The 26,686-nt window shown below is 38.1% G+C and overlaps 1 protein-coding gene across 3 annotated transcripts in view; it reads right to left on the bottom strand.

Annotated features, from left to right (window-relative positions):
- HDAC3 (histone deacetylase 3) overlaps positions 1 to 26,686 on the bottom strand; it is a 43,134-nt gene that overhangs the window by 14,531 nt on the left and 1,917 nt on the right. For 2 of the 3 annotated variants that reach the window (XM_039326168.1, XM_039326169.1), the window contains exons 3-6: positions 16,485 to 16,627; positions 4,628 to 4,709; positions 1,078 to 1,134; positions 939 to 994 (exon numbers count right to left, since the gene is read on the bottom strand). In XM_039326168.1, the coding sequence (XP_039182102.1) occupies positions 939 to 994; positions 1,078 to 1,134; positions 4,628 to 4,709; positions 16,485 to 16,627 (338 nt within the window). Of the gene's footprint in view, positions 1 to 938; positions 995 to 1,077; positions 1,135 to 4,627; positions 4,710 to 16,484; positions 16,628 to 18,944; positions 19,076 to 26,686 lie in introns of all 3 variants that reach the window. The other variant, XM_039326170.1, reaches the window with a different exon arrangement.

Genomic DNA, 26,686 nt, shown 5'->3' with positions numbered 1-26,686 from the left:
ACATTGTAACATTAGAAATACTGATGGGCACTTTTGAAAAATGAAGTTAATATCAACAATGTCAATAGTGACGCTGGTTTTATAGACAGTGTCAAAAGATGTTGTTGAAGAAATAGCAGAAAAAGAACAAATTTTATCTGACAAGACAGAGGCAGAATTGACACTAAAAGTGGAACTACTAATGGCAGGTTACAAGAATGATATGGAAAAAGATACCTCATTAGGCACGAAAAAGAAATCAGTTAATGCTTTAAAAATCAAAAGTGAAGTACAAATAATAAATTGGATTTACAAAAGAGATCTGTTAGAGGTTGGATGAAAATTGTGAGAACGGGCAAAAAAAAAAAGGAAAATAAATGAAATTCTACAACATTACTTGAACGGATTAAAGACTAAGAAGTAAAAGGAAGGAATATAAAATTGGTTTATTTCAATAAGGTTACATGTCACAGCAGCTTATCTTCAGACAACTGAGGAACAACTTTCTGACAACTCTTAATGGACTTTTGCTGACACCAGGACTGAAATTATGCTTTATTGTTTACAGGTAAGAGATGGGTCATGGAATGGAGACAAAATTGGTTATAAATTAGAGAACGTGAAAAGTTACCAAAACTGTTAAAAATTGTTGCAATCAAGGTTGGAAGTCACTTCTTTCTTTATTTCTTTTCTCTTTCATTACTATATTATCTTTTTTCCCCTCTATTTTTTTTCTTTGTGCTTTTTTACTCTTTATATTTGTCTTTCTTTCTTTTAGTTTATGATGAACTCTGGAGTGAGTTTTCCAGCCTTTTGTAAATGATTGGCCATTTTTAATTTTTGGCACCTGGAAAGAGGTCTCATATAACTAGATTTATACCTAGAATCCCAGGGAAGGCACTGTGATAAGAGAACACTTTGTACTGTGGTGAATTATTCATGCAAACAAGAATGCTTACTTGAGAAGCTCCAAAATGCCAATCACGATGTCATTCACGTAACAAAACCCAGAAGCCTAGAGAATGAAAATAAAGAAATTATGTCAGTTAAAAGGAAATATTATGCTTTCCTAATAAATAAAGCAGTCTTGGCGATTACCTCAAACTTCTTGGCATGATGCAGGCCTCCAGCCCAATTAATTGCAATATCACAAATCTAAAAATAGAAGAGAAATATTAACTTTGGAAAAAAGAATTATCGCAAAATGAAATATCTAATAAAATATCCCTAAAAGCTATACCTTAAATTATTTCACTAGTCTGTATTATCCGCTTTTAATAAACTGCACTAGAAACATTGAATCACAGGCCTGAAAGAAACCTTGGGGATCTTCTAGTCCAACCCCCGCCCAAGGCAAGAGACCTTATACCATGCCAGACAAATCAATGTCCAAACTTTTCTTGAAAATATCCAGTGATGGAGTATTTACTACTCCGGGAGACAAGTTGTTCCACTGAATAATTGTTCTCACTGTCAGAAAATTTCTCCTTAGTTCCAGGTTGAATGCCTCTGTATCCAATCTTGCACTGATTGCTTCTTGTTCTACTCTCAGGTGCTTTGGAGAATATCAAATCTCTTTTCTGTTACTGCCCCTTAAGTACTAGAAATCAGCTATCACATCACTCCTAATCCTTCTCTTTGTTAGGCTATTCCAAGGGTAGGGAACCTTGTCTATTTTATGACGTGTGGACTTCAATACCCAGAATTCCTGAACCAGCCATGCTGACTCAGGAATTCTGGGAGTTGAAGTCCACAAGTTATAAAAGAGTCAAGGTTCCCTACCTCTGGGCTAGACATACCTAGTTCCCTTAAACGTTCATCATATAGTTTAGCTTCCAGATCCTATACCATCTTTGTTGCTCTTCTCTGTAGGGTTTCAGAATCTTTTTTGTATTGTGATGAACAGAACTGGAAGCAATTCTTGATTTATGACCACAATTGAGCCCAAAATGTCTGTTGCTAAGTAATGCAGCTATTAAGTGAATTAATAGCTGCATTACTGATTTTACAATCTTTTGCCACAGTTGTTAAGCAATTCACTGCTGTTGTTAAGTGAATCATACTGTAGCTAAGCAAATCTGGCTTTCCCCGTTGACTTTGCTTGTCAGAAACTGGCTGGGAAGATTACAAATGGTGATCACATGACTGCAGGACAATGCAACTGTCATAAATACAAGCACCTGAATTTAGATCCCATGACCATAGGGATGCTGCAATGGTTGTAAGTGTGAAAAACGGTCATAAGTCACATTTTTCAGTTCAGTTGACTCCCTCTATTCCAAGTGCAATATACAGTGGTGTTATCATTTCTCATGATAAGTTTTGATGCTATCCTCGTTGATGCAGCCTAAGACTGCATTGGCTTTTTTGGCAATTGCAGCATACCGCTGGCTCATAGTTAAGTGGTGATCCACTAGGATACCTAGATCTTTCTCACAGTTAATATATTTGAGCCAGGTCCTGCCTATTCTATTTAGTGCATTTGGTTTTTCCTGCCTAAGTTCAAGACCTTACGTTTCTCACCACTGAACTTAATGTTGCTGGATAGGGCTCAATGCTCAAGCTTGGGAACACTTTAAAACATTGAATGGTGGGAGAGAATTCCCCAGATCCTGTCTAGCATACCTGAAACCAGTTTCTCTTAATAAAGATCCCTGTTGGAAGAGACATTCCAAGATGTCTTCTTAAGATGTAAATTGAGGTGGGTCCTTACAGTTTGTCTCCCAGTTGGTATCAATGATGTGTTCCTATAAACCTCCACTAACTGATTAGCAAATTAGCACCTATTTCTTTGCTTGGTTGGGCTGATTGTAATATAAACCTATAGAAATATCATTTATTTTTCCTCTAATATTCACTCAAATACATTTAAGAAGACTTTCATCCTTTGTACTATGTATTTCTGTAGAAGTATATCTTTTTTTTCTTTTTTTAATTTTTATTATTTTAGACGAACAAAACAAAACAAAACACATCAAACATTGCACACATACACACGTAATATATCCTTTTTTGTTAACAGCAGTTTGTAACAGTATTCTTCTATTCTTTACATTTCCCCCCTCTTTCTTTTTGAAATATTTGTCCTTATTGCCCCATTGTTTCTTATTTACATTTTCCTTCTTTCATATTCTACTACTTACTAGGAATCCAACATTATTCATTGTAGTAACACTCATATTTTTTATAAGACTCGACCGGAATTCCATCTAAGCATGGTGATCATACAAATATTCTCATATTATTTAGTACATATACTGTTTCTACTCTAATACTATTTCCAACATTAAAATTCACCCCTTTTCATCCAAGTATATTTATTTAATTTTATTTTTCTTTGACATATATAATAATTCCTCCTTTCCTGTTTTACGCTAATATTGTGTATAATGTTTCTAAATTTTACTTTCTCTAGTAATTTTCTATAATCCTATGAAATTGTTTGCTTCAGTGGTTGTGAGGTCAGTCTTCTTACTTTTTTTGTCCTGTTAATGCTACCATGCTACCAATGGTCTTTCTCTTGGGGTTTATTTTTTTTTCTAGTAATTGCTTTTTTCTTGCTGTGTTCAGTTTGGATACAGACCTCTGCCTTTACTAGGAGTTCCACACGTTCAGTTCTGAGTATACACATTTATGTGTATAAGAGTATCATTCTTGTCATCCTTTGCAACCCTTATGCCAAGCGCTGTATAAGCCTTTGCATAAATTATCAGGATACAATTTAAAAAAAATTAAAAAGAATTTTAAAACTATTCTTAAATGAACATAAAAATAACCACAAACATTATACATACATACATACACTATATATATTCACTTATATACAATTGCATTCTATTCTGCTTTTTTATATCTTATTTCTACAAGATGATAGGTCTTGTAACTGATATCTGTCTAAAAGTGCAAAAGCTAAAGAAAGCAGTAATTTGAGTCAAGGAAGCAGGTTGAGGCAAGGAGGATAAATTTAAATACAAATCAAAGGGCTGAAGAGAGGAACAGAAAATGATCACAATGTATTCTGAGGTTCTAAGACGTAATAAGTATCTTATATTGATCAAAACCCAGTCAAAACAGCCGGGCACAGAAATCTGATGATAGTTTGACAAAAGTTATCAAAAATATCCTCCCAAATTTCCGCAATTAATTAAAATGAAACTAGTTCATATTCATATGGCTTCACAAGTATGTATCTGCTTACATAGAACTATCATTCCATTTTTTATTCTAAAAATCTGACTAAATCATTGTTTTATATAATATGGACTTTTAAAAAATGAAATCTGTATGTGCATTGTTTTGAGTACTGAGATATATGAATTCAAGTTAAAAATGCATTTTTACTAAAGATGATTACAGAATCTTGTGGACTAATGAATAAATTGTAATTTAAATAATTAATCTTCCTAACTAGTGATTAAAATCATGATTTAAATAAAATCCAGTCCAAAGTGAACTGGAAACGTTTCAATTACTAATTTAGGCTCATGCATTCATTCAACTTTATAAATATGATCATACTTCAATAAAATTCAATAAAAAGTTATGAATGCCATTTAACTGTATAATTGAAAACAGCGGTAGAAGAATGTTCTATCTAGTCAATATATCTTAAGGTATGAAATGGTGGAAGGCGGCTTCACATCTGTACCTTATTATTCAGCTGTGTTGCTCCTTGCAAGGAAGCTCCAGTATATCGAGAACAAAATTCAAATAGTCCTGGAAAAACAGGGCTGAGGCAGAAAAACAATGAGACAATTATATGGAATCAAAGGTAACATAGCAGATCCATATCATTTTATTTTCTTGTAATACTGTATTTCAAGTTAAGAAAACAAATAGGCAAGCCAATTTGGGGGGAGGAGTGATAATGCATAAGATTTCATAGAAACATAGAAAACTGATGGCAGAAAAAGTGGTCTGCCCTTTGAGTTTTTATTTATTTAAATTATTATTATTATATTTTATTTCTTTTTACTTTTTTTTTTTTGATGATGGACATGTGTTTATCCCAAGCATGTTTCAACTCAGTTACTGAAGACTGACCCACTACGTCCTCTGGACATTGATTTCAAGCTTCCACTATTCTTTCTGTGAACTTATAATTTCTAACATTACTTTTGAATTTCCCTGTCAATTTGAGGTTATGCCCCCATGCTCTTGATTTTTGCTTAATACTGAAAATACTGCCTTCTAGAACCTTATTCGCACCCTTATTTAAAGATTTAAATCTTTTCACACCTTTCTCTTCTGTTCTCCAGGCTGTACATACTCAGTTTCTTCCATCTCTCTTTATATGTTTTGTTCCTCAGACCCTTCACCATTTTTGTTGCCCATCTCTGGACTTGCTCAATTTTATCAATATCAAGTGAGGCCTCCAGAACTGGACACAGTATTCTAAATGGGGTCTGACTAAAGCCCTATGTAGCAGGATTAGGATCTCCTTTTTCCTGCTGGTGATCCCTTTAGTGATGCATTCCAGAATTTTGTCCCAAAGATGCTTTTTGAAAAGGCAACAGGACTTTTTTTTTTCCTTGAGAACATTTCATTTTTCATCCAAGAAGCTTCTTCGGTTCTGACTGGATGGTGGTGAATGGCAGGATTTAAATCTGTTTGTTAGCACTCTGAAGACCAGTCATTAGCTCCGTAGTATTCCAATACTATACTCTGCCAGAGGAATTTTTTGCCCCCTAACTGCATGCTCTTACATTAGAAACATTAAACTGCAGTTTCCACATTTTTTATCAATTATTCAGCAAAGCCAAATTGTTTTCCATGTTATGAATACCCCCAGGAATATCAACTCTTATTACATACATTTGTGTCATCTGAAAAAAGACAAACCTTACCTAGCAATCCTTCTATTATCACTTATAAGCGTATTGAACATAACAGGAACTAGGACTCAACCTTGTCAAATTACTTTCAAATTACTCTTGTGTGGAAAGGCTTTTCTCAATATGGCAAATATTATAGGTTTTCTTAGTCATGGAGGGAATGGGGTGTAGGTAGTTCTCAACTCACAATAGTTCATTTAGTGACCATTCCAAATGAATGAGGAATTTGAGCTTCTCTTTTCTATTCTACATTTAATTTCCTGGAAAAGATCCCCAAGAAGCAAAATATCTCCAAAAGGGAAGGAGGGGATTTTCGCCCCATCCTTATACTAACGGAAGTGGCAAATTAATCTTTTTATGGAGGATCAAAATATATGGAAGTGAAATAATATAAAACCTGAAATTTAAAACTTAAATCTGGATAAATCTAAAATTGTTTGAATGATTAAGACTCTCATTTTAAAGATAATTGTTCATTTTGGAAATTGAAAAACAAATAGTTGCTGACACTTAGTGGTGGATGAAGACTATGAGAGCTATGACTTTAATATAAGACTTGGCAAAACCTGGGAAAAGCTAATCTGTGTTTGTGACCTTCAAAGTTTTAACAACAAAGAACAGCTGTGACAAAAAAGGACAATAATCTGGGCTGTAAACAAAGAGAGAATTATAAATTTCAGGAAAAAAAATCTTCTTTGAACTATGTGGATTACAAATATCTATTTAATTGGGACTCTAAAGCTATTTGCAGAGAAAAGAAAGGAAGAGAAAAACTCAAATTCTTGGTCATCATGGATCAGAGACATATAGAAAGAACATATTAAGAAAACATAAATTCTTCACAGGAGGAGATATATAGTATACTGCAACTAATTCAAACAACAATGACTTTCAACCACAAAGAAATCCAAAATAACTTTGAAAATATAAATCAATCTATTTCTAAGTTAACTAGAAGAGCTGAGGTGGCGCAGCAGTTAGAGTGCAGTACTGCAGGCCACTTTAGCTGACTGTGTTCAAATCTCACCGGCTCAAGGTTGACTCAGCCTTCCATCCTTCCGGGGTAGGTAAAATGAGGACCCAGATTGTTGGGGGCAATGTAAATATATATATACATTGCTTACTGGTGTACACCGCTTAGAGAGTACTTGCACTTAAAGCGGTATATAAGTCTCATAAATAAATAAATAAACTACAACAAAAAATTCCCAGAAAACAACAACAGAGAAGGAGAGATAAAACAGATAAATGGATATAGAATTGAGAATAGAGACTTAAAGAGGGAACTTAACAAAACAAGGAAACATGATTTAATCCTAGTGGAAAAAAATTCACGAGAATTGGAAAAAACAACTTATCCCTTAAGACTACAAAATAAATCTGAGGACAAGAAAACAGATTGGATAAAATGGACTGTAGAGATGTCAGGAACATTGGAGAGAAAGGAAATGATAAGAGAAGTAGAGAGAAAGAAAAAGAAAAAGATTTTCAACAAACATGGAAAGATAGAGGCCCCGTACAAAGACACTTCACCTGATTTAATTTTTATATCTACAGCAAAATTTATGAACATACGGAAAAACTTTTTGATTCAGCAAAATACATTGATTAAGAAAGATACTGGGCAAAGGAAAAAGACTAAAGTGGAAACCAAGAAAATATATGATGGAACTTACCGGAGAGAATACTTTAAAAAGAAACGTTTGTTGAAAGGCAATGCCAAAGAATGTTCAAACTATCGCACCATTGCACTCATTTCACATGCTAGTAAAGTTATGATTAAAATCCTACAAGCTAGACTCCAGCAGTATGTGGATCGAGAACTACCAGAAGTACAGGCAGGATTTCGAAGAGGCAGAGGAACTAGAGATCAAATTGCCAACATACGCTGGATCATGGAGAAAGCTAGGGAGTTCCAGAAAAACATCTACTTCTGCTTCATTGACTATGCAAAAGCCTTTGATTGTGTGGATCACAACAAATTGTGGCAAGTTCTCAAAGAGATGGGAGTACCAGACCATCTCATTTGTCTCTTGAGAAACCTATATGCGGGTCAAGAAGCAACAGTGAGAACCGAACACGGAACCACTGATTGGTTCAAAATTGGAAAAGGAGTCCGGCAAGGATGTATACTGTCGCCCTGCCTATTTAACTTATATGCAGAGCACATCATGAGAAAGGCAGGGCTAGATGAATCAAAAGTTGGAATTAAGATTGCCGGGAGAAATATCAACAACCTAAGATATGCAGATGATACCACTCTAATGGCAGAAAGTGAAGAGGAACTAAAGAGCCTCTTGATGCGGGTGAAGAAGGAGAGTGCAAAAGTTGGCTTGAAACTCAACATTAAGAAAACCAAAATCATGGCATCCGGCCCTCTCAATTCCTGGCAAATAGATGGGGAAGAAATGGAGGTAGTGACAGATTTTATTTTTCTGGGCTCCAAGATCACCTCAGATGGGGACTGCAGCCAAGAAATTAAAAGACGCTTGCTCCTGGGGAGGAAAGCTATGGCAAATCTAGACAGCATACTAAAAAGCAGAGACATCACCCTGCCAACAAAAGTGCGTATAGTCCAGGCCATGGTTTTCCAGTTGCAATGTATGGCTATGAAAGTTGGACCATAAGAAAGGCTGAGCGCCAAAGAATTGAGGCCTTTGAACTATGGTGCTGGAGAAGACTCCTGCGAGTCCCTTGGACTGCAAGGCGTTCAAACCGGTCAGTCCTAGAAGAGATCAACCCGACTGCTCTTTAGAAGGCCAGATCCTGAAGTTGAAACTCAAAATACTTTGGCCACCTAATGAGAAGGAAGGACTCACTGGAGAAGGGCCTAATGCTGGGAAAGATTGAGGGCAATAGAAGAAAGGGACGACAGAGAATGAGATGGCTGGATGGAGTCACTGAAGCAGTAGGTGTGAACTTAAATTGACTCCAGAAGATGGTAGAGGACAGGAAGACCTGGAGGAATGTTGTCCATGGGGTCGCGATGGGTCGGACACGACTTCGCAATTAACAACAACAACAACAAAAGAAACAGAAAAGTTTTAGAATATATATGTCATTCTAAGAGGGATGAATTCCCTAAATAATATAGTATGCTTTTTTCCCTTTTTTGTTCTCTTTCTTGATATGAATAAAAAAGTTGAAATGACTTAGATACAGGAAATGTTTTAGATACTTAAATGTGATTGAATTTAAGAACATTATAATGGATAAAAATGTTTTGAATAAGAGTTAAAGGACTAGATGACTGGATGTATTAAATGGAATGTTTAAAGATTAAACATATTTTTAATTATAGTTAAAAAGAATAAGAAATTTAGAAAATAAATATATACTAGCTTAGGAGGGATATATATTTTAAGTAGTATGTTATTTTTTATATTTCTTTACTCTTGCTCTCCTTTCTTTTTTATTGTTTTTTCTATTCCTTATGAAATGTAAAAGTGTGAGATGGTTCCTATGGAAAAATAGAGTTAAATTTTTAAATATAATTATTTTTTGAGAAAATCTTAACCAGTAAGAATATCTAGAATTTGGTGGGAGAAACAAACTAAAATAAGAACTGTAACAGGATCTATGATAAGGCAACCAGAATGATTGGATAGAAAAGAAATATTACATTGATGTGATTAATTGTTATCTATCAAAACAATAAGAATTGTATTAACTCAATGTTTGCAAAAGAGGATATTTTGGGAAAAGGGGAAATCAACTAAAACCATTATGTGGATTATAGATTATAGAAATCAATTGTTAATGACTATTTTACAAAAGTAACCCAAACAACACACTTTTCACCATTAAGTGATTTTATGTTTTTTATAAAAAATCAATAAAATATATTACAAATAAAGAAATAAATATCAGAAATACAAAAGAAGGTCAGAACCCATTCTCTCATGTTCCAGGGTATATGGAATAACATATCTGGTTTACAGGAAGGGAGATGCCTGTTATTATTTTAAAAAAAAAATGGAAAAACAGTTTGGTAATGGAACCACTTGCAAAGGGAAATGCTGGGCTCTGGTTCAAGGCAAATAACAAATTATATTGGTTTGAGATGTCTTTATTTTAATTCTTGCACTGAGTAGGCATTGATAGCTAACAGCCCTTTCAACTCTGATTCTGTGGCTATAAAAGTTAAAAGGTGCTAATATGTAGTTTAAATTCTTTCGTACTGGAACTAGATTACAACATGGGCTTTGCAGATTATAACTAATTGTTGGAAAAATATTTGCATTTTCATGTAAATGAGCAGGAGGAATAACTTCCAAATGATGAGGACTTACATTTTTCCTATAGAATTTCTTTTGAGATTGAATTGAAACAAATGCTTCATCGAATGAAATGTTAGACTTGGTCATAAATTTCCCATATTTGCAACATAAATCACTGTTTGACCATAGATCAACAGACTCTGAATCCAGTTTTCCTCCTCTATTTGTCTGATCCACTTAATCCTGAACTTTTCCACATATATGTACCTCAGGTCTGTCTCGACTTGGACCTTTAGGAAAGAAAGACCCTCGACTCCCATATCTTTGAAGTGAGGTTCTTTTTCTAAAGTCAAGTGGTTACAGTGAAAATAAAGCTGGATCTGAGTATTCCCATGCAAAGCTTGCAATTTCCCCTTCTTTGGCCCTCCCCCCTTGACTAGTCCATCAGTGTCCAATAGTTTTCATTTTTGATGTTTGGGGAATGGTTTTGAAGTTTGGTGTGTCTCAATGTAGTTTTGCATTCTGTTGTCAGGCTGTGTATCCTTGGCAGCCAGTTTATTCTGGATTTATATCTCTGGTCCTGTCAGCTTGTCTCTCCCTCCTTTTCCTATCCATTTCCATGCCTGACTTTTATTTCTTCCATTGCCTTGAAGTGTATAATATGATTAACTGAATAATAAGGTATCAGTACACAATCAAAGCTCAACCATTTCAATTTGGATGAGAATTTAAAGCAGTGGTTCTCAACCTTTTTAATGCCGCAACCCCCAACCGGTTATAAGTCGAAGACTACCCAACTGGTCGTACGTCGAGGACTTTCCCTGCCCGGGAGCGCCGTGCATGTGTGGTGCTGCCCCTGCGCCGGCTGAGGCATAGCTGGCAAGGGGCAGCGATGGCGCAGGCCGACCACCGGTTGGGCCACCAGCTGGCCCAGCCCAAGGGAGGTAAGGCACCCACCGGGCCCCACGCGCGCCAGCAACCCTCCCTGCGCCCGCCGTCCTCCCACCTCCCACCCCTGGCCCTCTTTTACTTACATTTAGTAGTTGCTCAGCAGGGAGGGGTGGAAGTTTCCAGACAGCTTACCTTCGTTGCAGACAACTTGCAGCACCATTTGCAGAATGGGACTTTTGGCGGGCTCAGCAGGGCAGAGACAGCCTGGACAATTCCTATTGGCTTTTGAAAGCCAATAGAATTAGACTCTATTCAAGAGAGTCTATTCTACTGGCTTTCAAAAGCCAATAGAATAAAAGGGAGTAGCACAGCTAAGGAAAAGGGGAAAAAATGGCAGACTGCCATTGTTTGGCGACCCCCGTGAAATGGTCGTTTGACCCCAAATGGGGTCCTGACCCACAGGTTGAGAACCACTGATTTAAAGCAACTCAGACAACTACCTTTCATAGCATCCATTCATTAGCCAAGTTGACATATTTATAGATAGACCCAGTAACTTTTGATTTTCTAAAGAATCCCAATATATTTTGTGATTGTGCAACAAACTGAATTTGAAGATGAAAAAAATATTTGAAGCATGTATAGATGCTCAAGTTCCACTTTAAACATTTCAGTTCCTGTGATGGTGCAGTGGCCACCATATGAGATCAAGAAGAGATACAACTTTTTAAGAGTTGTTAGCAGGTACAACTCCCTGTCAAATCTGGACTTCTACACAATGATAATTTATTGTACCAGCATTTCTACTGATAAACACTGTCAATATAAATACAGATCAAATCATTCTGAAATTTAGATAAGCCACTTATTATATACACAGAAGATTATCATTTTTAGCATTTGGGAATATCCCATAATCCAAGAATGCAAGCATGCCATTCCAGTGATAGTTAAAGACATTTCTTCATTTCCAAGATGTTCTGATGTTACCCACAACAGTATGCTTTATGCATGCCTACTCATCTACAATAAACTGAAATGTTTAAATTTCAATAGTGCTGTTAGCACTCAGTGAGATGAAATAATCTGTACTTGAAAATGAGTAAAGAACTCATTATCCTTGTGTTCTATCCTTTTCTCACTAACAGAAACATTATTCAGACATAGGTGATAATTTATTTTCAACCTTCCTAGCTGCCATGTTTTTTGCAGAAATCAAACATTAAATTTAATTAAAGCATGAATCTGCATTGGTTAGTCAAGATTTGATTTCTGTCAGTGGATTATCTGCTGAATTTTTCATTATGGGCTAAAGACATCTCACACAGACCACAGAACAGTTTCTTTTAAATTAGAAAGACATGTTGGATTTTATTTGTAATTACTATGTGAACATTTTGGAACCTGCAATCGAGCACATTAGAAAGATGTCTTGGTGGGGAATGAGATAATTCTGGCTAGATCTACTTTCTGCAATAGGTTTACCAGAACACCTAAAATGATTGCCTCTTGCACCCATCTTTAATAAAAAATATCAAATCAATAGTCTCTCTATATGCCTATTTTGCTTTTTAACTTTATTTTTAAACATCAGTTCGTTAACTCTTTGTTTTACTCATTAGTTACCTGTCCTACTTACTTCCATATTAAACTTTATTTTGTGAGACTAGGATGAAGCTGACATACCTACAGATGAAGCATGCACATAAGCAAGATGGACAAAAGCCAGGAACCTTGTCTAAAATATCCCTTAGGGAGGTAGTTAAGAAGGAGCCAAATCATTAAAGAAACAAAGAAAAAAATTCACCAAAAGAAGTTCAGCCTGAGCACATAGAACATTCCCCCAAAGTCCCATCAACAACTACCAGACTTGAAAATCAACAAATCAAGATCTGCCAATGTTGTGAATTTAAGAACTTTGGGGGATAAAAATGGTTCTGAATTCTGCCCACTCTTTTGAATTGTGTTTGGATACAGACGTGGTAGCTTTTGTTCCTCTGGCTAGCTCCTGACAGTCTAGCTGAGAAGGACATGGGCAAGTATGAGAGTATGTTTTGGCATGCACATGTGGGAAAGATCAAATGCCAATTGTTACTAGTAAAGGTTTGCTGTTACTTTAAATCCACTGAATCTCTGTGTATTCCAAAGAACCTGTTGTGTCACAATGTTTAGTTGAAAATCTGAGTGTATCCCTAATTGATTCCTGCTATTGTTGAAAGCTGTATGTCCTGTCTGGTGTACCAGCACCTATCTGGAAAACCCAGATATAAAGCAAGAAGGGCTTACAAGATCTGTGTGCTTCAACAGGCTGTGTGTAAATGATTGGCCATAAGCTGAATCTGGGAATACATATAATCATTTCCATATTAACCGAACTCTAATAATTAGATTACCATTCAATTGCTGTGGGACATAGATGACATTTCTTCATTTTGAAGAAAAAACACACTTTCTAGATCAGGGGTGTCAAACTCGCAACGTTGCATGACGTGTCGTGACGTATCACGACATTTTTGCCATTGCTGGCAATGGGGTGGGCGCGGTTTCGCTATGATGCATCTGACCCGTGGGCCGGCAGTTTGACATCCCTGTTCTAGATCAAGCCAAAACATGTTGTAAGTAACATTTTGTTACTTACAGTCACCCACCAGTTGATTCTGGGATATGCATATACAGGAGATGGAACTATGTTCCTTTCATACCATTGGTCCCCCTGTAACAAGTATTTGCAGTAATGGTAACCCCAACCTAGAGGTAACACTGGATCTTCATGATCCTAGTACTAGTCTTTCTCTCAAAAAGATTACCTATATCTGTACAAATGCATTTCTGTGTAGAAACACCAAGTGTGGAGATTTAAAACATCATATTTTTCTTAAGATTTCAAAGATCTAAAATTTTGGGGCATTAGATATATTTTATATCTTGAGAGCTATGGTTGTTCAGGGGAAGAACTTACCCATTCAAAATTTCCTAACTAAAATGAAAAAAAAAATGGCAGAGAGTACTGAGGGCATGGAGATGTCTGTTGTTATGGAGACAACACTGGGATCCCCAAGTCTAGCATGATCAACTTAAGGCAGAATGAAGCAACATCTTTATGTAGCAGATCTGAGAGGGGAAGAAGTTGCTATTGCCCAGCTGTTCCTTCTGAGCTTCCCGGCATTCTTTTCTCTTTGAGAACACAAGTATGTATATAGGTAGTCCTCGAGTTACGAATGTAATGGAACCTGCCTGTTCCATTCGTAACTCAAGAATTTGTGGGGGTGAATCTCGTACCTTGAATGAGATCACTAACTGCTTTCACCCACGCTTTCACTAATTGAGTGTGGGTGAATGTGCAATTTGTTAAGTGCATATGAGGCATCTCACGGTGGGGAAGGCCATGGGGGGGCCTAGTGATGGAACAGGCCCCCAAAGATTCCCCGACCCACTAAGATACCTCATGCTTTCTCCTCCCCTCCTACCGCGTGGGGCTCACGTTGCAAAAATCTGTATCCTCTCTGCTGCAGTTTCTTTCCTTTGAGGGAGAGGAGAGTCAGATTGGAAATGCTTTTCGGGCCGACAATGGAAGGTCCTGGGTACCGTAATATCATGTGAGTTCAAACACCCATTCTCTGCAAAAGAGATCATGCCCCCCAGAAGTTTCCATTCTCTGGGGGGGAGGGAAGTGTTTGCTTCATTTGCACGCCTATGGGACAAAGCGAGGAATCAGAGTCAGCCAAGCGCAGGAACCAATGCCGCCCATGGCCTGGATATGCTGCTCGCTCATGTGCGCCGGCCTTAGTTTGAGGCAGGAAGCCTTCGACTGAATGGTGGGGAGGGGGAATCATAGTCGCTCAGGTAGTTGCTGCTGCCAGTGGCTTGGGTGCCCCAGTTCCATCCAAGTTGGAAGAAAGAGGAGGCACAGCCTGTCTGCCTGCCAATGGGGCGCTTCAGAAACAGAGCATTCCTCTCAATTTCTGAAGCTCCCCATTGACAGACAAATGGACCTTCAAATCTCTGTCAGGTCTCCGTTCGGAAAAAAATGTTTGAGCGGCAGCTGCTTGGGTGCTCCGGTTCTGTCTTAGTTGAAAGAAAGCAGAAGTACAGCAGTGGGATTGCTCTCAATAAGCCCAGTGCATGCGAGCTAGCAGCACACCCAAGTTTTATTGAGAGCAATCCCGCTGCCGTGCCTCCACTTTCTTCCAACATGGACTGAACCGGGGCACTCAAGCCACTGACAGCAGCAGCTACCTGAGCGACTATGATTTCCCCTCCCCACCACTTAGTTGAAGGCTTCCTTCCTGCCCTCAAACTAAGACCAGTGGATGTGAGCAAGCAGCACAACTGGGTCACAGATGGCATTGGTTCCTGTGCCCAGCCAACTTTGATTCCACGCATTTCCAAGCTGACTCTCCTTTCCCTCAAAGGGAAAGGCAGAGAGGATACAGATTTTTGCAAGGTGAGTCCCGCATGGCAGTAAGGAAGGGGGAAGCATTTGTGGAGAGTGGGGGGTGGGAAATAGGGTGACAGTTAGAACAATTAACCAATGGAACAACTTGCCTCCAGAAGCGGTGAATGCTCCAATACTGGAAGTTTTTTAAGAAGAGACTAGACAACCAGTTGTCTTAACACCGAGTGTTAAGTGAACGTTTGTAACTCGGGGATTACCTATATAATAATAATAGTAGTAAAGTTGGAAGGGACCTTGGAGGTCATCTAGTCCAACCCCCTGCTCGGGCAGGAAACCCTACACCATTTCGGACAAGTGGCTGTCCAGTCTCTTCTTAAAAACTTCCAGTGTTGGAGCATTTACTGCTTCTGGAGGCAAGCTGTTCCACTGATTAATTGTTCTCACTGTCAGGAAGTTTCTCCTTAGTTCTAGTTGCTTCTCTCCTTGATTAGTTTCTACCCGTTGCTTCTTGTCCTGCCTTCAGGTGCTTTGGAAAATAGCTTAATTCCCTCTTCTTTATGGCAGCCCCTGAGATATTGGAATACTGCTATCATGTCCCCCCTTGTCCTTCTCTTCGTTAAACTAGACATACGCAATTCTAGCAACCGTTCCTTATATGTTTTAGCCTCCAGTCCCCTAATCATCTTTGTTGCTCTTCTCTGTACTCTTTCTAGAGTCTCAACATCTTTTTTACATCGTGGTGATCAAAACTGGATGCAGTATTCCAAGTGTGGCCTTACCAAGGCATTGAAGAGTGGTATTAATTGTGTGATATATTAATATATCACACAACCTGTCTTGCATTCCTTAAATTATCCTGTTGCCTTCAAGTGCAGTTGAGGATTCAGTCTCATTACCAATTAAACATTTGTTAGTTCAGCTGGTTTCTATAAATGAAATGGAGGAGAGCACTACCTTGTCCTTGGCAGGAGACAAACTGTTAAGTCTCCTAATTATCTGGATAAATGGTTAAGTTGTTAGGTACCAAATTTTTAGTGTAACCTAAATATACCAAAAATATATAAATTTTATCCCATGGGAGGCATTTCTCATGCAATCTCAAAAACATTTAAACTTTGTACCTTCTCACCCTTCTTATTCACCTAAATGATGTACAATACTAACCAGTCATCTCCCACATTGAAAGCATTGAGGCTTTTGGTGAATCCTTGCATGTTGTTAGGACTAACTCTCTGAAGGAAGTCAATATAATCTTCTGAATGAAAGCGACACATGTCATGCTGAGAAGCTTGATATGGCTTAAATACCTGCAGAAAAAAATGCTTTTGTTCACAGCTGAATTCAAATAGTAATGAGAGTTGCTATACTACAAATTTCTAATTTATGTTACATTCTAGTCCAATGTTTCTCAACCTTGACAATTTTAAGGCATGTGGACTTCAACTACCAAAATTCCACAGCCAGCATTGCTGGCTGTGGAATTCTGGGAGTTGAAGTCCACATGCCTTAAAATTGTCAAGGTTGAGAAACACTGTTCTAGTCACAATTTCCAAATAAAATAATCTGTTCTTTTTAAAAAGTTATTCAGCATCTTAAACAATAACCATTTTATTACTGAATAAGCTTATAATAAGCTAGAATTCACTTTCTCAGATGCATGTGATAGGTTACCATAAGCTGGCAAGCTTACTGTAATTACATTTGTGTATACACATCCATCTACATGCAATTGGGAAGGAAAGGATGGAGAAGACTTCAATTGGAGGAGGAAGAAACATAAACTGGTATATAAAAAAGACAAAAGCAATTAAAACTACTATTAGTAGTACTATTACTAAACACAATTCTTGAAGAGAATTGAATTAATAAGAGCACCCCAAACATGGGGACAAAAATATGCATAACAATCAAGGGTAACTCAGCATTAATACAGGATCTAAAAACTTTTAGCTCTGGAACCACTGGGCTATTATGGGACTAAATGGGTATAAGACTAAATACTATCAAGACAAAGTTTCTATTGGTCAGTGAGCATCATGACTATCAAATAATCAGCCTTAGTGTGTGACCTGCAAATGTTTCTGGACTCTGGAGGATCTGCTATTGTGGCCCTCTGCACCAGCACCAACGTCTGAGTCATTTCCAAAGGCATCCCCAGTTAAAGAACACTGGAGAGGTTCAATCAGGAGGTTATCAAATCTTCCAGATAATTGGTCACACCCATTCAAAAGTTGCTGCACTGGCTGCCAATAGACTTCCCAAAACAGTAAAAAGTGCTATAAAGCTCTATGCAATTTGATACTGGATTATAATCGGACCATTTTACCAAGCCTAATTCTGCCAGTCTGATTTGCCATTAAGAGAAATCTGACTCCATATGAGGTGACATGGGTGTGGACCAGAAGATGAAGGTTCTCATTACTAGACCTATACTATGGGACATGATGTCCCAAAGGGAACCTTGGTCCAATCTTGCCTGTATTCATAAAGGTCCTAACCATTGTTTTATTTCAATGAGCTTTTGACCTAGGCAACCATGTGAATATAGTATTGTTTATTTACCAAATCATAATATCAATCACATCATAATCACCTTTTATATAAATCACATCACAATCATTTTTTAGCTGTTATTTTCCTTGCAAACCATTCAGAAACTTTCTATTTTTATGTCAATCTATGAATATCATATAATAAAATAAAAAAACAAACATATAAGATCCATTCATGTAGATGGAATGCTATATTCTATCATTTTCCAGTAATCTCTTCCTATATTTATATAGAACAAATTGGGCAATAGTGAGAAAATTATGACACCTTTTTTCAGCTTTCCAAAATGATCTTAATATACTACCTTTTAAAAAATATAAAATGACTAAATTGTTATTTATCAAGAAATTACATTATACATCTGTAACTGGACAGTGGTCAGCATATTTTAATAAAAATACATATATTCCATATATTAGCATCTATACTACCATATTAATGGCCACTTATTTGGCTTTCAAGAATTGTCATTATATATATTGTTTATTCTGAGCTGTTGCTATCTGTCCTAGTGCTTAAAGCAACTTTAAGTGTAATACAATATAAAACAGTAATTTATTTTAAAGAAAATGTTACTGGCATTTAAAGAGTCCACAGATAAAGCATAGCTTAAATATACTCTGCAAACAAACTCCTCTAACCATTTTGAAAAAATGAGTCAACACATACTTCACAAGACAGAAGCAACCCCAAGAAAGGCAAAACTTTCTAGATCTGTTTGCAGATCTGTTTTTGGATGATCTTTTCCAGTGTCTTCCCTGGTATTGATGTTAGCTTGACTGGTCTAGTTTCCTGGGTCTGTTGGCTTTCCCCTCTCTTTTTGGAAGATGAGTACATCAGCTCTTTTCCAATCCTTAGGTAGTTCCCTGGTGCTCCAGGATTTTTGAAAGATATGGTACAATGGTTCTGAGATGACTGGATGGATTTGATTTAAATTAAGTCGATTTAGATCACAATTTAAATTATGATTTAAATCATTAGCAAAAAGGCTTGATTTAAATCAACTCGATTTAAATCATAATTTTTAAAGAGCAACTGTCATCTCTGTCCTACAGTGGCTCTTCCTCTGACCTGCTGTTGACTCCCCGACAGTCTCATTCACTTTAATGGAACGGCTGGTGATGCGGCAGTGACACAATACGATGAGGGACGTAGCAGGCAGCAGGTGAGTGGATGCCTGCTAATGGGCTGCCATGATGGATCTGAAATGACAGGTGCTCTTTAAATGTAAGGACTCATTCTTGCTGGTAGTTAGAATCTTGAATATTACTATTTGCAAACAAAATGAAGGTTTCCTATTTAGAATAATAAGCTGTCAGGTTAGTAAAACAGCGATATCAGAACCGATTTTAGGTTAATAGGTTAATCACACATAGTTGGAGAACTACTCAAATTCTTTTATTTAATTAAAACAATAACATTATATTACATACCGTATATGCTGGCGTACAAGGCGACCCGGTGTATAAGACGACCCCGTCTTTGTTGCCGAGCCGCATTCCTAGAATGTCATCTTATACGCCGGAAACTACCAGTGTTTCCGGCGTATAAGACGACCCGGTGTATAAGATGACCCCCGTCTTTGGTGCCGATTTTAGCGCTTCCGGAAGTCGCCTTATACGCCGGCATATACGGTATGTTTAGTAAGTGAAGTGCATAAACAAAATATCTTTCAAAAAACAAACAAAAGAACTTAAACTGAATGTATCAGCTGGGTCTACATTAAAAAAAAACTTCAAACATGGTCTTCTGCAGCTCACTCATTTTTATCTTCGTTCTCTTGTTTGTTCATGATCTAGAAAAGAAAAAGAAGCTTTCCTGCTTTATCAGGCCCCAGATGATTTCTCAATTTAGAGTGAACAAGTCCAAAGGAAGAGAATATTCTTTCAAGCCAGCAGAAGAGGCCACTGTGGTTAAAAGCGAAATAATTACTTCAACACTTTCTGAATCCAAGTACTTAAGTGACTTCCACCAGTTCACTGGTGAAACTTTCTTTAAAACCTCATCAGCAAACATATATTTCTTGAATGGTTTCCCCTTAGCTCTGAAGTTCATTATAGTTGGCACTAGAGATCGATGATTGCTGGATACCCATGTCATAGCTAACTCTTCTTCTTCAGCACTTAAGGTTTGACCCTTGTACAGGATATTGACAATGTTTGCGAGAAAATGAGCTGGAGACAGTGCTTGTCCTATTTGCCTTTTTAAATCTTGTAACTTCTGCTTGTCAGTGTGTAGTTCTGTTTTTAAGTGCTCACTCAGTTCCTTCCAAATTTCAACAGCATCAGCAATAAAACAACTATTTTTCCAGATTTTGTTTAAAGCTTCAGAAATGGGTTTCAGGATGCTCAGCATATGTTCAACATTTCTCTTAAGCCCAATGTTGAGGATTTGGGCTGTAGTGGTGCCATCTATTTTTTCTCAATTTTGCTCATAAACAGTCATCAGAATAGACCAGTTTTTTATGTATTGTTCAAAACAGTTCACTACAGAGTTTCATCTAACATCTTGTAGGAGCATTAGCTTGGTTCCACCCATTATTTTCAGAGCTTATGTTGCAAAATTATTGTTACGGAAGCATTTAGCAATTTCAACATTATTCTTTATTTCTGGGACACAAAAATCTTTGGCTAGGTGGTGTACCAAATGAGCACTACAATCATATGTTATTAGCTTGGTAGTTTCTTCATGTTGTTCTAAATTTCTTCTCATTTTGGACACATTTGCAGCATTGTCTGTGACCAAACTGTGTACTTGACATTTGAATTTTTTTTGCATGTTATGATAACTTTTACTGCTACTTCTTCTAAGTATGCTGCTGTGTCTGCATTTCCTGAAGTATCAATTGTTTCTGCAAGGAATACATTTCCTTCTTCTGTTGTTATACAACCACATACAATAGGATTATTGTGGACATTACTCCACCCATCTTTCTTTTAGGTCATATATTGCGGATATGTGTAAATGATGTGATTGATGCACTATCCTGGAGAGATAACTTTGAAACTATAAAATAAGAGGATGGCAATTTAGAAAGTGGATAGTTTCCAGAATCTTTTATGCTGATGGTGGTTTCACCTATACAAAAAAGTCAATGCTCTTATTTTATTATTTAAACAATGTATGCTTATTGTGAATTCCTCATTGTATTCACACACAGTACAGCCTAAAAAGGAATATTTGCATATTTCAACTCATTTCTTTTTTTGGCAACTGTATAAAAATGCAGTGCCATGCAGATATATATTAGCAGATATATATTATTGCTTTAGCATAACAATACCTCATGGCAGTCTAAAAAATATGGTGAAATAAGAACAGTTTACCAACCTGAAGGCCCTGCCTCTTCAAACATGGTCCTTTCATCACAGCACTTCTCATGAAGTTGTTTCATTTGGGCCATCAGGCCTTGCATTTCTTTGTTGCGTTGCTTGCATTTTGTATGCATACCTGCTTTATCCATAAGTAGAGGAACTTCATTAAAATATTCCCAAATTGGATCTCTTTTCCTGCCTGTTGCCATTTTGCTCCTCAAGGGAGGAATAAAGCACTTCTGTGCAGAAAGATCATAAGATTTATAAGCGGCATAGAAGGTTTCACCTTCATTTTTTTAAAAAAATATATTTTATTGATTTTTTACAATAACAACCTTTAGTGCTTAGTAAACAGCATGTTGACTAGGTTCATATATTTTAAAAAACAATAATAATTAATTTCTATTAATTTATGGCTGCTCTATAATCCATTTTGTGAGATCTTCTTTTCTGTCTTCAAGTTTGTTTTGAAGCCCTGAAAAATAAAATATCTTTTCCATTTCCATTGTTGTGGCAAAACCTTGCAAGTTTTCTTTTGCTTGTATTAAGCTGTGGTTCTCTTCATTTATAGCTTCCCTCTTTGGATCACTGTCCTCTAGTTTGTGTTCTGTTGTTTGTTTGTTCATCCTTTGTTGTTGTTTTCTGAGTTTTTAAATTGTAAATTTAGGTTAAAGATGTGCTCATTTATGTCATCAAAGTTGTTTTTAATCTCATCATGATTTGAAACCATTGTCATTTGAATCTGTCGCAGCATTGCGTACATTTCCTTCTGGAAAATATTTGCCTTGTCTTGGAGTATTACTCCTGCAGATCTCTGATTTTCCAGGCTGGGGCCTTCAGAAGGAGGTGTGGTTTCCTGCCACTTTTAGATAGGTATGCAACATCCATTTTATCTCTTCCCTCCAGATAATCTTTCACCAGTACCACAGTCTCTGTGATTAGCCTTATCAAACCAGCCAATCTTAAAGTCCAAAGAACCAAAACTTATATAGTTCTTATCTTTATATATGGTTTTTATAATCCAGTATGTTTCCAATTGTCAAAGTGCCACTAAAAGCAGTATTTTATAACAGTTCTTCTATTCAGGGATCTTACAATTATCAGCCAGCCAAAATTGCAGTCCAGAACGTTTAACCACCTAAGATCTTTCCAGTAAATTCCCCCCTAGAAGATTAGCCTACTGAAGACCTTGCTTTATGTAAAGACCTGCTCAACTAGATCTCCCAAGAAAGCAGAACTCTTGAAACAGGCATTGTCTCAAAAGGAACTTTTATTGAGAGTTAGTGATGGCAAGAGAGTAAAGCAAGGTCTAAAGATCTGGCGAGTAAAAGGCAATTCAAAACTAACCCCCCCAGTGTCCAACCGTCTAGTTGAAATCCAGCCAATCCACAGGTGCCACTGTGTTATGAGAAGCTGGAGATTTAGTGCCCATCTCAAGGTCTCTCTTGGTTTCGTTTCCCAACGGTCCCATGCTCAGTTTTCTGGAGATAAGGCAGATTTTCAGGTCGCATTCCTCTCACACAGAGGGAGGGCACCCCACAAAGAACAGAACAAAGCAAATAATATTCCCCATGGAAGCACCCTCTCCCAACAGTATGGCAAGCCCTGAAAATATATAGGCAAAAGCAAGAAAGGGAAAAATGGAAGGATTAAAGGCTCTGAGGAGCTCTGACAGAAAACTATCTTTAGACAGATTTTTACTCCAAAAGCCTTTTTTAAAAATTTGATAAAAATAAAGAAAATCTGATTTAAATTTAAAAAAAATCCATTTTTTATTTATTTTTTTAAAAAATATTGATTATCAGTCAGGTCCTAGTGATTTATATTTTTCAAGATCATACAGTTGTTCTCTTACCATTTTCATGCTTATTTTAATTTTTATTTCTATTCTGTCTGTTACAGAGCTATGGTGGCACAGTGGTTAGAATGTAGTATTGCAGGCTACTTCTGCTGACTGCTGGCTGCCTGCAAAGCACCATTAGGCAATATATACGTCTAAGTCAGCGGTTCTCAACCTGTGGGTCGCGACCCTTTTGGGGGGGGTCACACGAGCCTTTCACAGGGGTCGCCTAAGACCATCGGAAAACACATATTTCCGATGGTCTTAGGCAGGGCTTGTCAACCGCCTTCTCTCCCTCCCCCCCCTCCGCTCCCCCTCACTTGTTTGTGGAAAATATGCTGCTTGGCGGCAATCTGCACAAACTCTACCAAATGTGCCCTGCAGGGGGCGCATGAAGAGTGCAGGCGCAGAGCAAGGCCCCACCCTCCGCAGGGACTCATTGTGCAGCAACTGGATTGACAACTTCTCGTGCATGCAGGTCAGCAAAGGGGAGGCCGCCGCAGCACCCAACTCCTGCACCGTCAGCTGGCAACTCCCGAACTTGCACTTGTCAACTGGGAGGTCTGGCGACAGCCGCCGGTCTCCTTTGCCACCCCACCCGTCCTTGAATCCTCCTCCGCCCGTTCATGTTGAGCCTGCCGGGGCTTGACAGAGAGAGAGGGAGGGAATGAGGAAGGGACTCCTCCTCCTCCCCTAAGCTTCAAAGCACGATCGGCTTCCCAAGGGCGCCACAATCCTCATGAAAGTGGGGGAGGGGGGGAGAAGCAAAGGGGGCGAGAAAGCTCGCGGTGGGCTCGAAGCAGCATCTGCCAGCTTTGGTGACAAGAAATTCCCCACAAACCCAGGGAAGGGGTGGAGAAAAGGAGCCCCCTTTGGGAGGAAACCACCATCTTCTTCTCCTTGGCTTTGCGCTCTTCTGTTTCTCGGCAGCCGGGCTGCCAAGCCTCTCCTGGCTGGAACTTCCTTTCCTTCCCTCCCTCTTGGTCTCTTCCTCCTTCCCTCCCTCTCTCCCCTTGTCCCTTCCTTCCTTCTCTTCACCTCCCTCTTTGTCCCTCCTTCCCTCCCTCTCTCCCCTTGTCCGTTCCTTCCTTCCTTCCTTTCCTTCGCCTCCCTCTTTGTCCCGTCTTTCCTCCCTCTTTCCCCTTGTCCCTTCCATCCATCCTTCCTTCCCTCTTGTCCAGGATCGGGGCGAACCTCTACAGCTGATCCGTGCTTTTGGAGAGCAGCCAAGAAGCAGGTCAGCTGTAGAAGCTCTTCTTGGCTCCTGCCCAGCAAACTTGCTCGAGGTTTGCTAGCTTGCTAATTTAGCAGAAGCGCGAATCAGCTGTAGCCCGGCGCTGATCCTGTGGCTTCTGCTAACTTAGCAAGTGGCTTGTTTTCTGGTGAAGCTGAGCAAGTGAGCTGGGCGGAGATCTTCTCTGCTTCTGGCAGCCTGTTCCCCTCTCCTTGTCCCTTCCTGGGCACAGAGGGGGGGAGGAAGAAAGGGACAAAGAGGGAGGGAAGGAAGGGACAATGAGGGAAGGAAGGAAGGAACAACGGAAGGAAAGAAGGGACAAAGAGGGAAGGAAGGAAGGAAGGAAGGAAAGGACTAAGAGGGAGGGGAAGGAAAGAATGAAGGGACAATGGGAAAGAGGAAGGGAAGGAGGAAGAGACTAAGGGAGGTGGAGGAAAGAAAGGAAGGAAAGAAGGAAGGGACAATGGGAGAGAGGGAGGGAAGGAGGAAGAGAGTAAGGAGGTGAAGGAAAGGGAGGAAAGAAGGGACAATGGGAAAGAGGGAGGGAGGAAGAGACTAAGGGAGGTGAAGGAAAGGAAGGAAAGAAGGAAGGGACAATGGGAAAGAGGGAGGGAGGAAGAGACTAAGGGAGATGAAGGAAAGGAAGGAAAGGAAGGAAGGGACAATGGGAGAGGGAGGGAAGGAGGAAGAGACTAAGAGGGAGATGATGGGGGGGCGTTGGGGGTCACCACAACACGAGGAACTGTATTAAGGGGTCACGGCATTAGGAAGGTTGAGAACCACTGGTCTAAGTGCTATTGCTACAATTATATTACTGGTAGGTTGGGCTATAGTTTCTTTTTGTGTGAGGACTGATGCAAAGAATGAGTTAAGCAGCTCTGTTTTCTCTCTACTGCCTGTTACTTCCTTGCCATCTTCTCTCTTTAGTAGACTGTTTCCTTGACGTTTTTTCTTGTTATTTATATGTTGAAAGAAACTTTTTTAAATCATCTTTGACATGTTGTTGCAAGTCTTTGTTCATTTTGATTCTTTACTTTCCTGACTTTATCTTTGCAGATTCTGGCTATTTGCTGACATTTTCGCTTAGTTATGTGTCCCTCTTTCCATTTTCTGTACTTAAGCCTTTTTGTCTTTCAGTTTATCAGAAAGATCTTTGTGCAACCATGGTAGTTTCTTCTTGGATTCCTTGTTTTTCTTTTTCAGTGGTATTGTGCTGGACTGGACTTTTATGATGATATTTTTCAGAGTTTCCTGAGCTTCTTGGTTGTTTTCCCCTTTAGGATTTTCATCCAAGGAACCTTTCCCAAGCTCTGAGCTGGTTAAAATCTAAACATGATTATGTTTTATTGCTTGTGTTGGCATTATGTTGAATTCCAATATGACATGGTCACTCTCACCCAAGGTTCCTGTAATTTCAACTCCAATGGCAAAAAAAGAAAAGAGAAAAAAAGAACCAGGTCTTATTTTCAGGGAAACACAGTAGCGTCAGTTGCTTTTTCCATGAGTGGATTGAAAAAAACTGAAAATGAAAATATAGTTTTTACCATAAATTTTTAAAAGGGGAAAAATGTCCAATTTAGAAATTTGATATTCTAATACAGCATTTCAAAATTTCAAAATTTAGGGAAAATGTCTAGTTTAAAAATTAAAATTCTAGTTCAATTAAAAATGTTAAATTTTAAAATTTTCAGTGTTGAATGAGACTTAAATGCAAGACTTAAATGTTCATTCTTAACCTGTCATGGAGTGCTCTATTATTATCCCTTTCTTCTCTGCCTTGTGATCCTTTCCCTCCTTGCCTTCTTATGAGCTTTATTTATCCATTTCTTCTCTGCCTTTTTAATGTTGCATAATTATCTACTCTGCCTACTTATTTATCCCTTTATTCTTTGTCTTGTGTTCTGTAATTGCATTTTTATCCTCTCTTCCTACTTGCCTTTTGCCTGCCACTACTGGATATTCAGCCTTCTCTGCTTTCCTCAGTGACAAAGTAGGTCTCATTATACAAAAGCCACAATTGAGGTACTTGCCTCAACACTGCCCTGTAAGTAAGAATGGAGTTTGTGTCATGATGTTACCATGAACATGTAATCATTTTTATATACTGTACTGTTGTTTGTAGATTTCTCTGCCAGTGAATTTGCAAGGGTGAGAGTGGATTCAAACCTGTTATATAAAAGGTACCTTATGAACATGAATTAAGAATTCCAGGACTTCTAAACACATTTGAGACATTGCAGATTACAATTTATATGTTTAACAAGACAGATTCTAAATCACAAAACTAATGTCATAATATGCCACATAATACTGCTTTTAATTTATACATTTATTTTAATCATCCATGCCAAGAGAGTGGTTAGCAGTCAATGCAATTTAATGAGTTGAACTTTCTTCCTTCCCTGCAGAGTAAACAGGTGATCAG

The sequence above is a fragment of the Crotalus tigris genome, unplaced genomic scaffold, assembly GCF_016545835.1.
Source record: "Crotalus tigris isolate CLP2741 ecotype Arizona unplaced genomic scaffold, ASM1654583v1 scf7180000024339.11422700, whole genome shotgun sequence".
Classification (NCBI taxonomy): Eukaryota; Metazoa; Chordata; class Lepidosauria; order Squamata; family Viperidae; genus Crotalus; species Crotalus tigris.
This window is presented reverse-complemented; position numbering and strand designations above follow the sequence as displayed.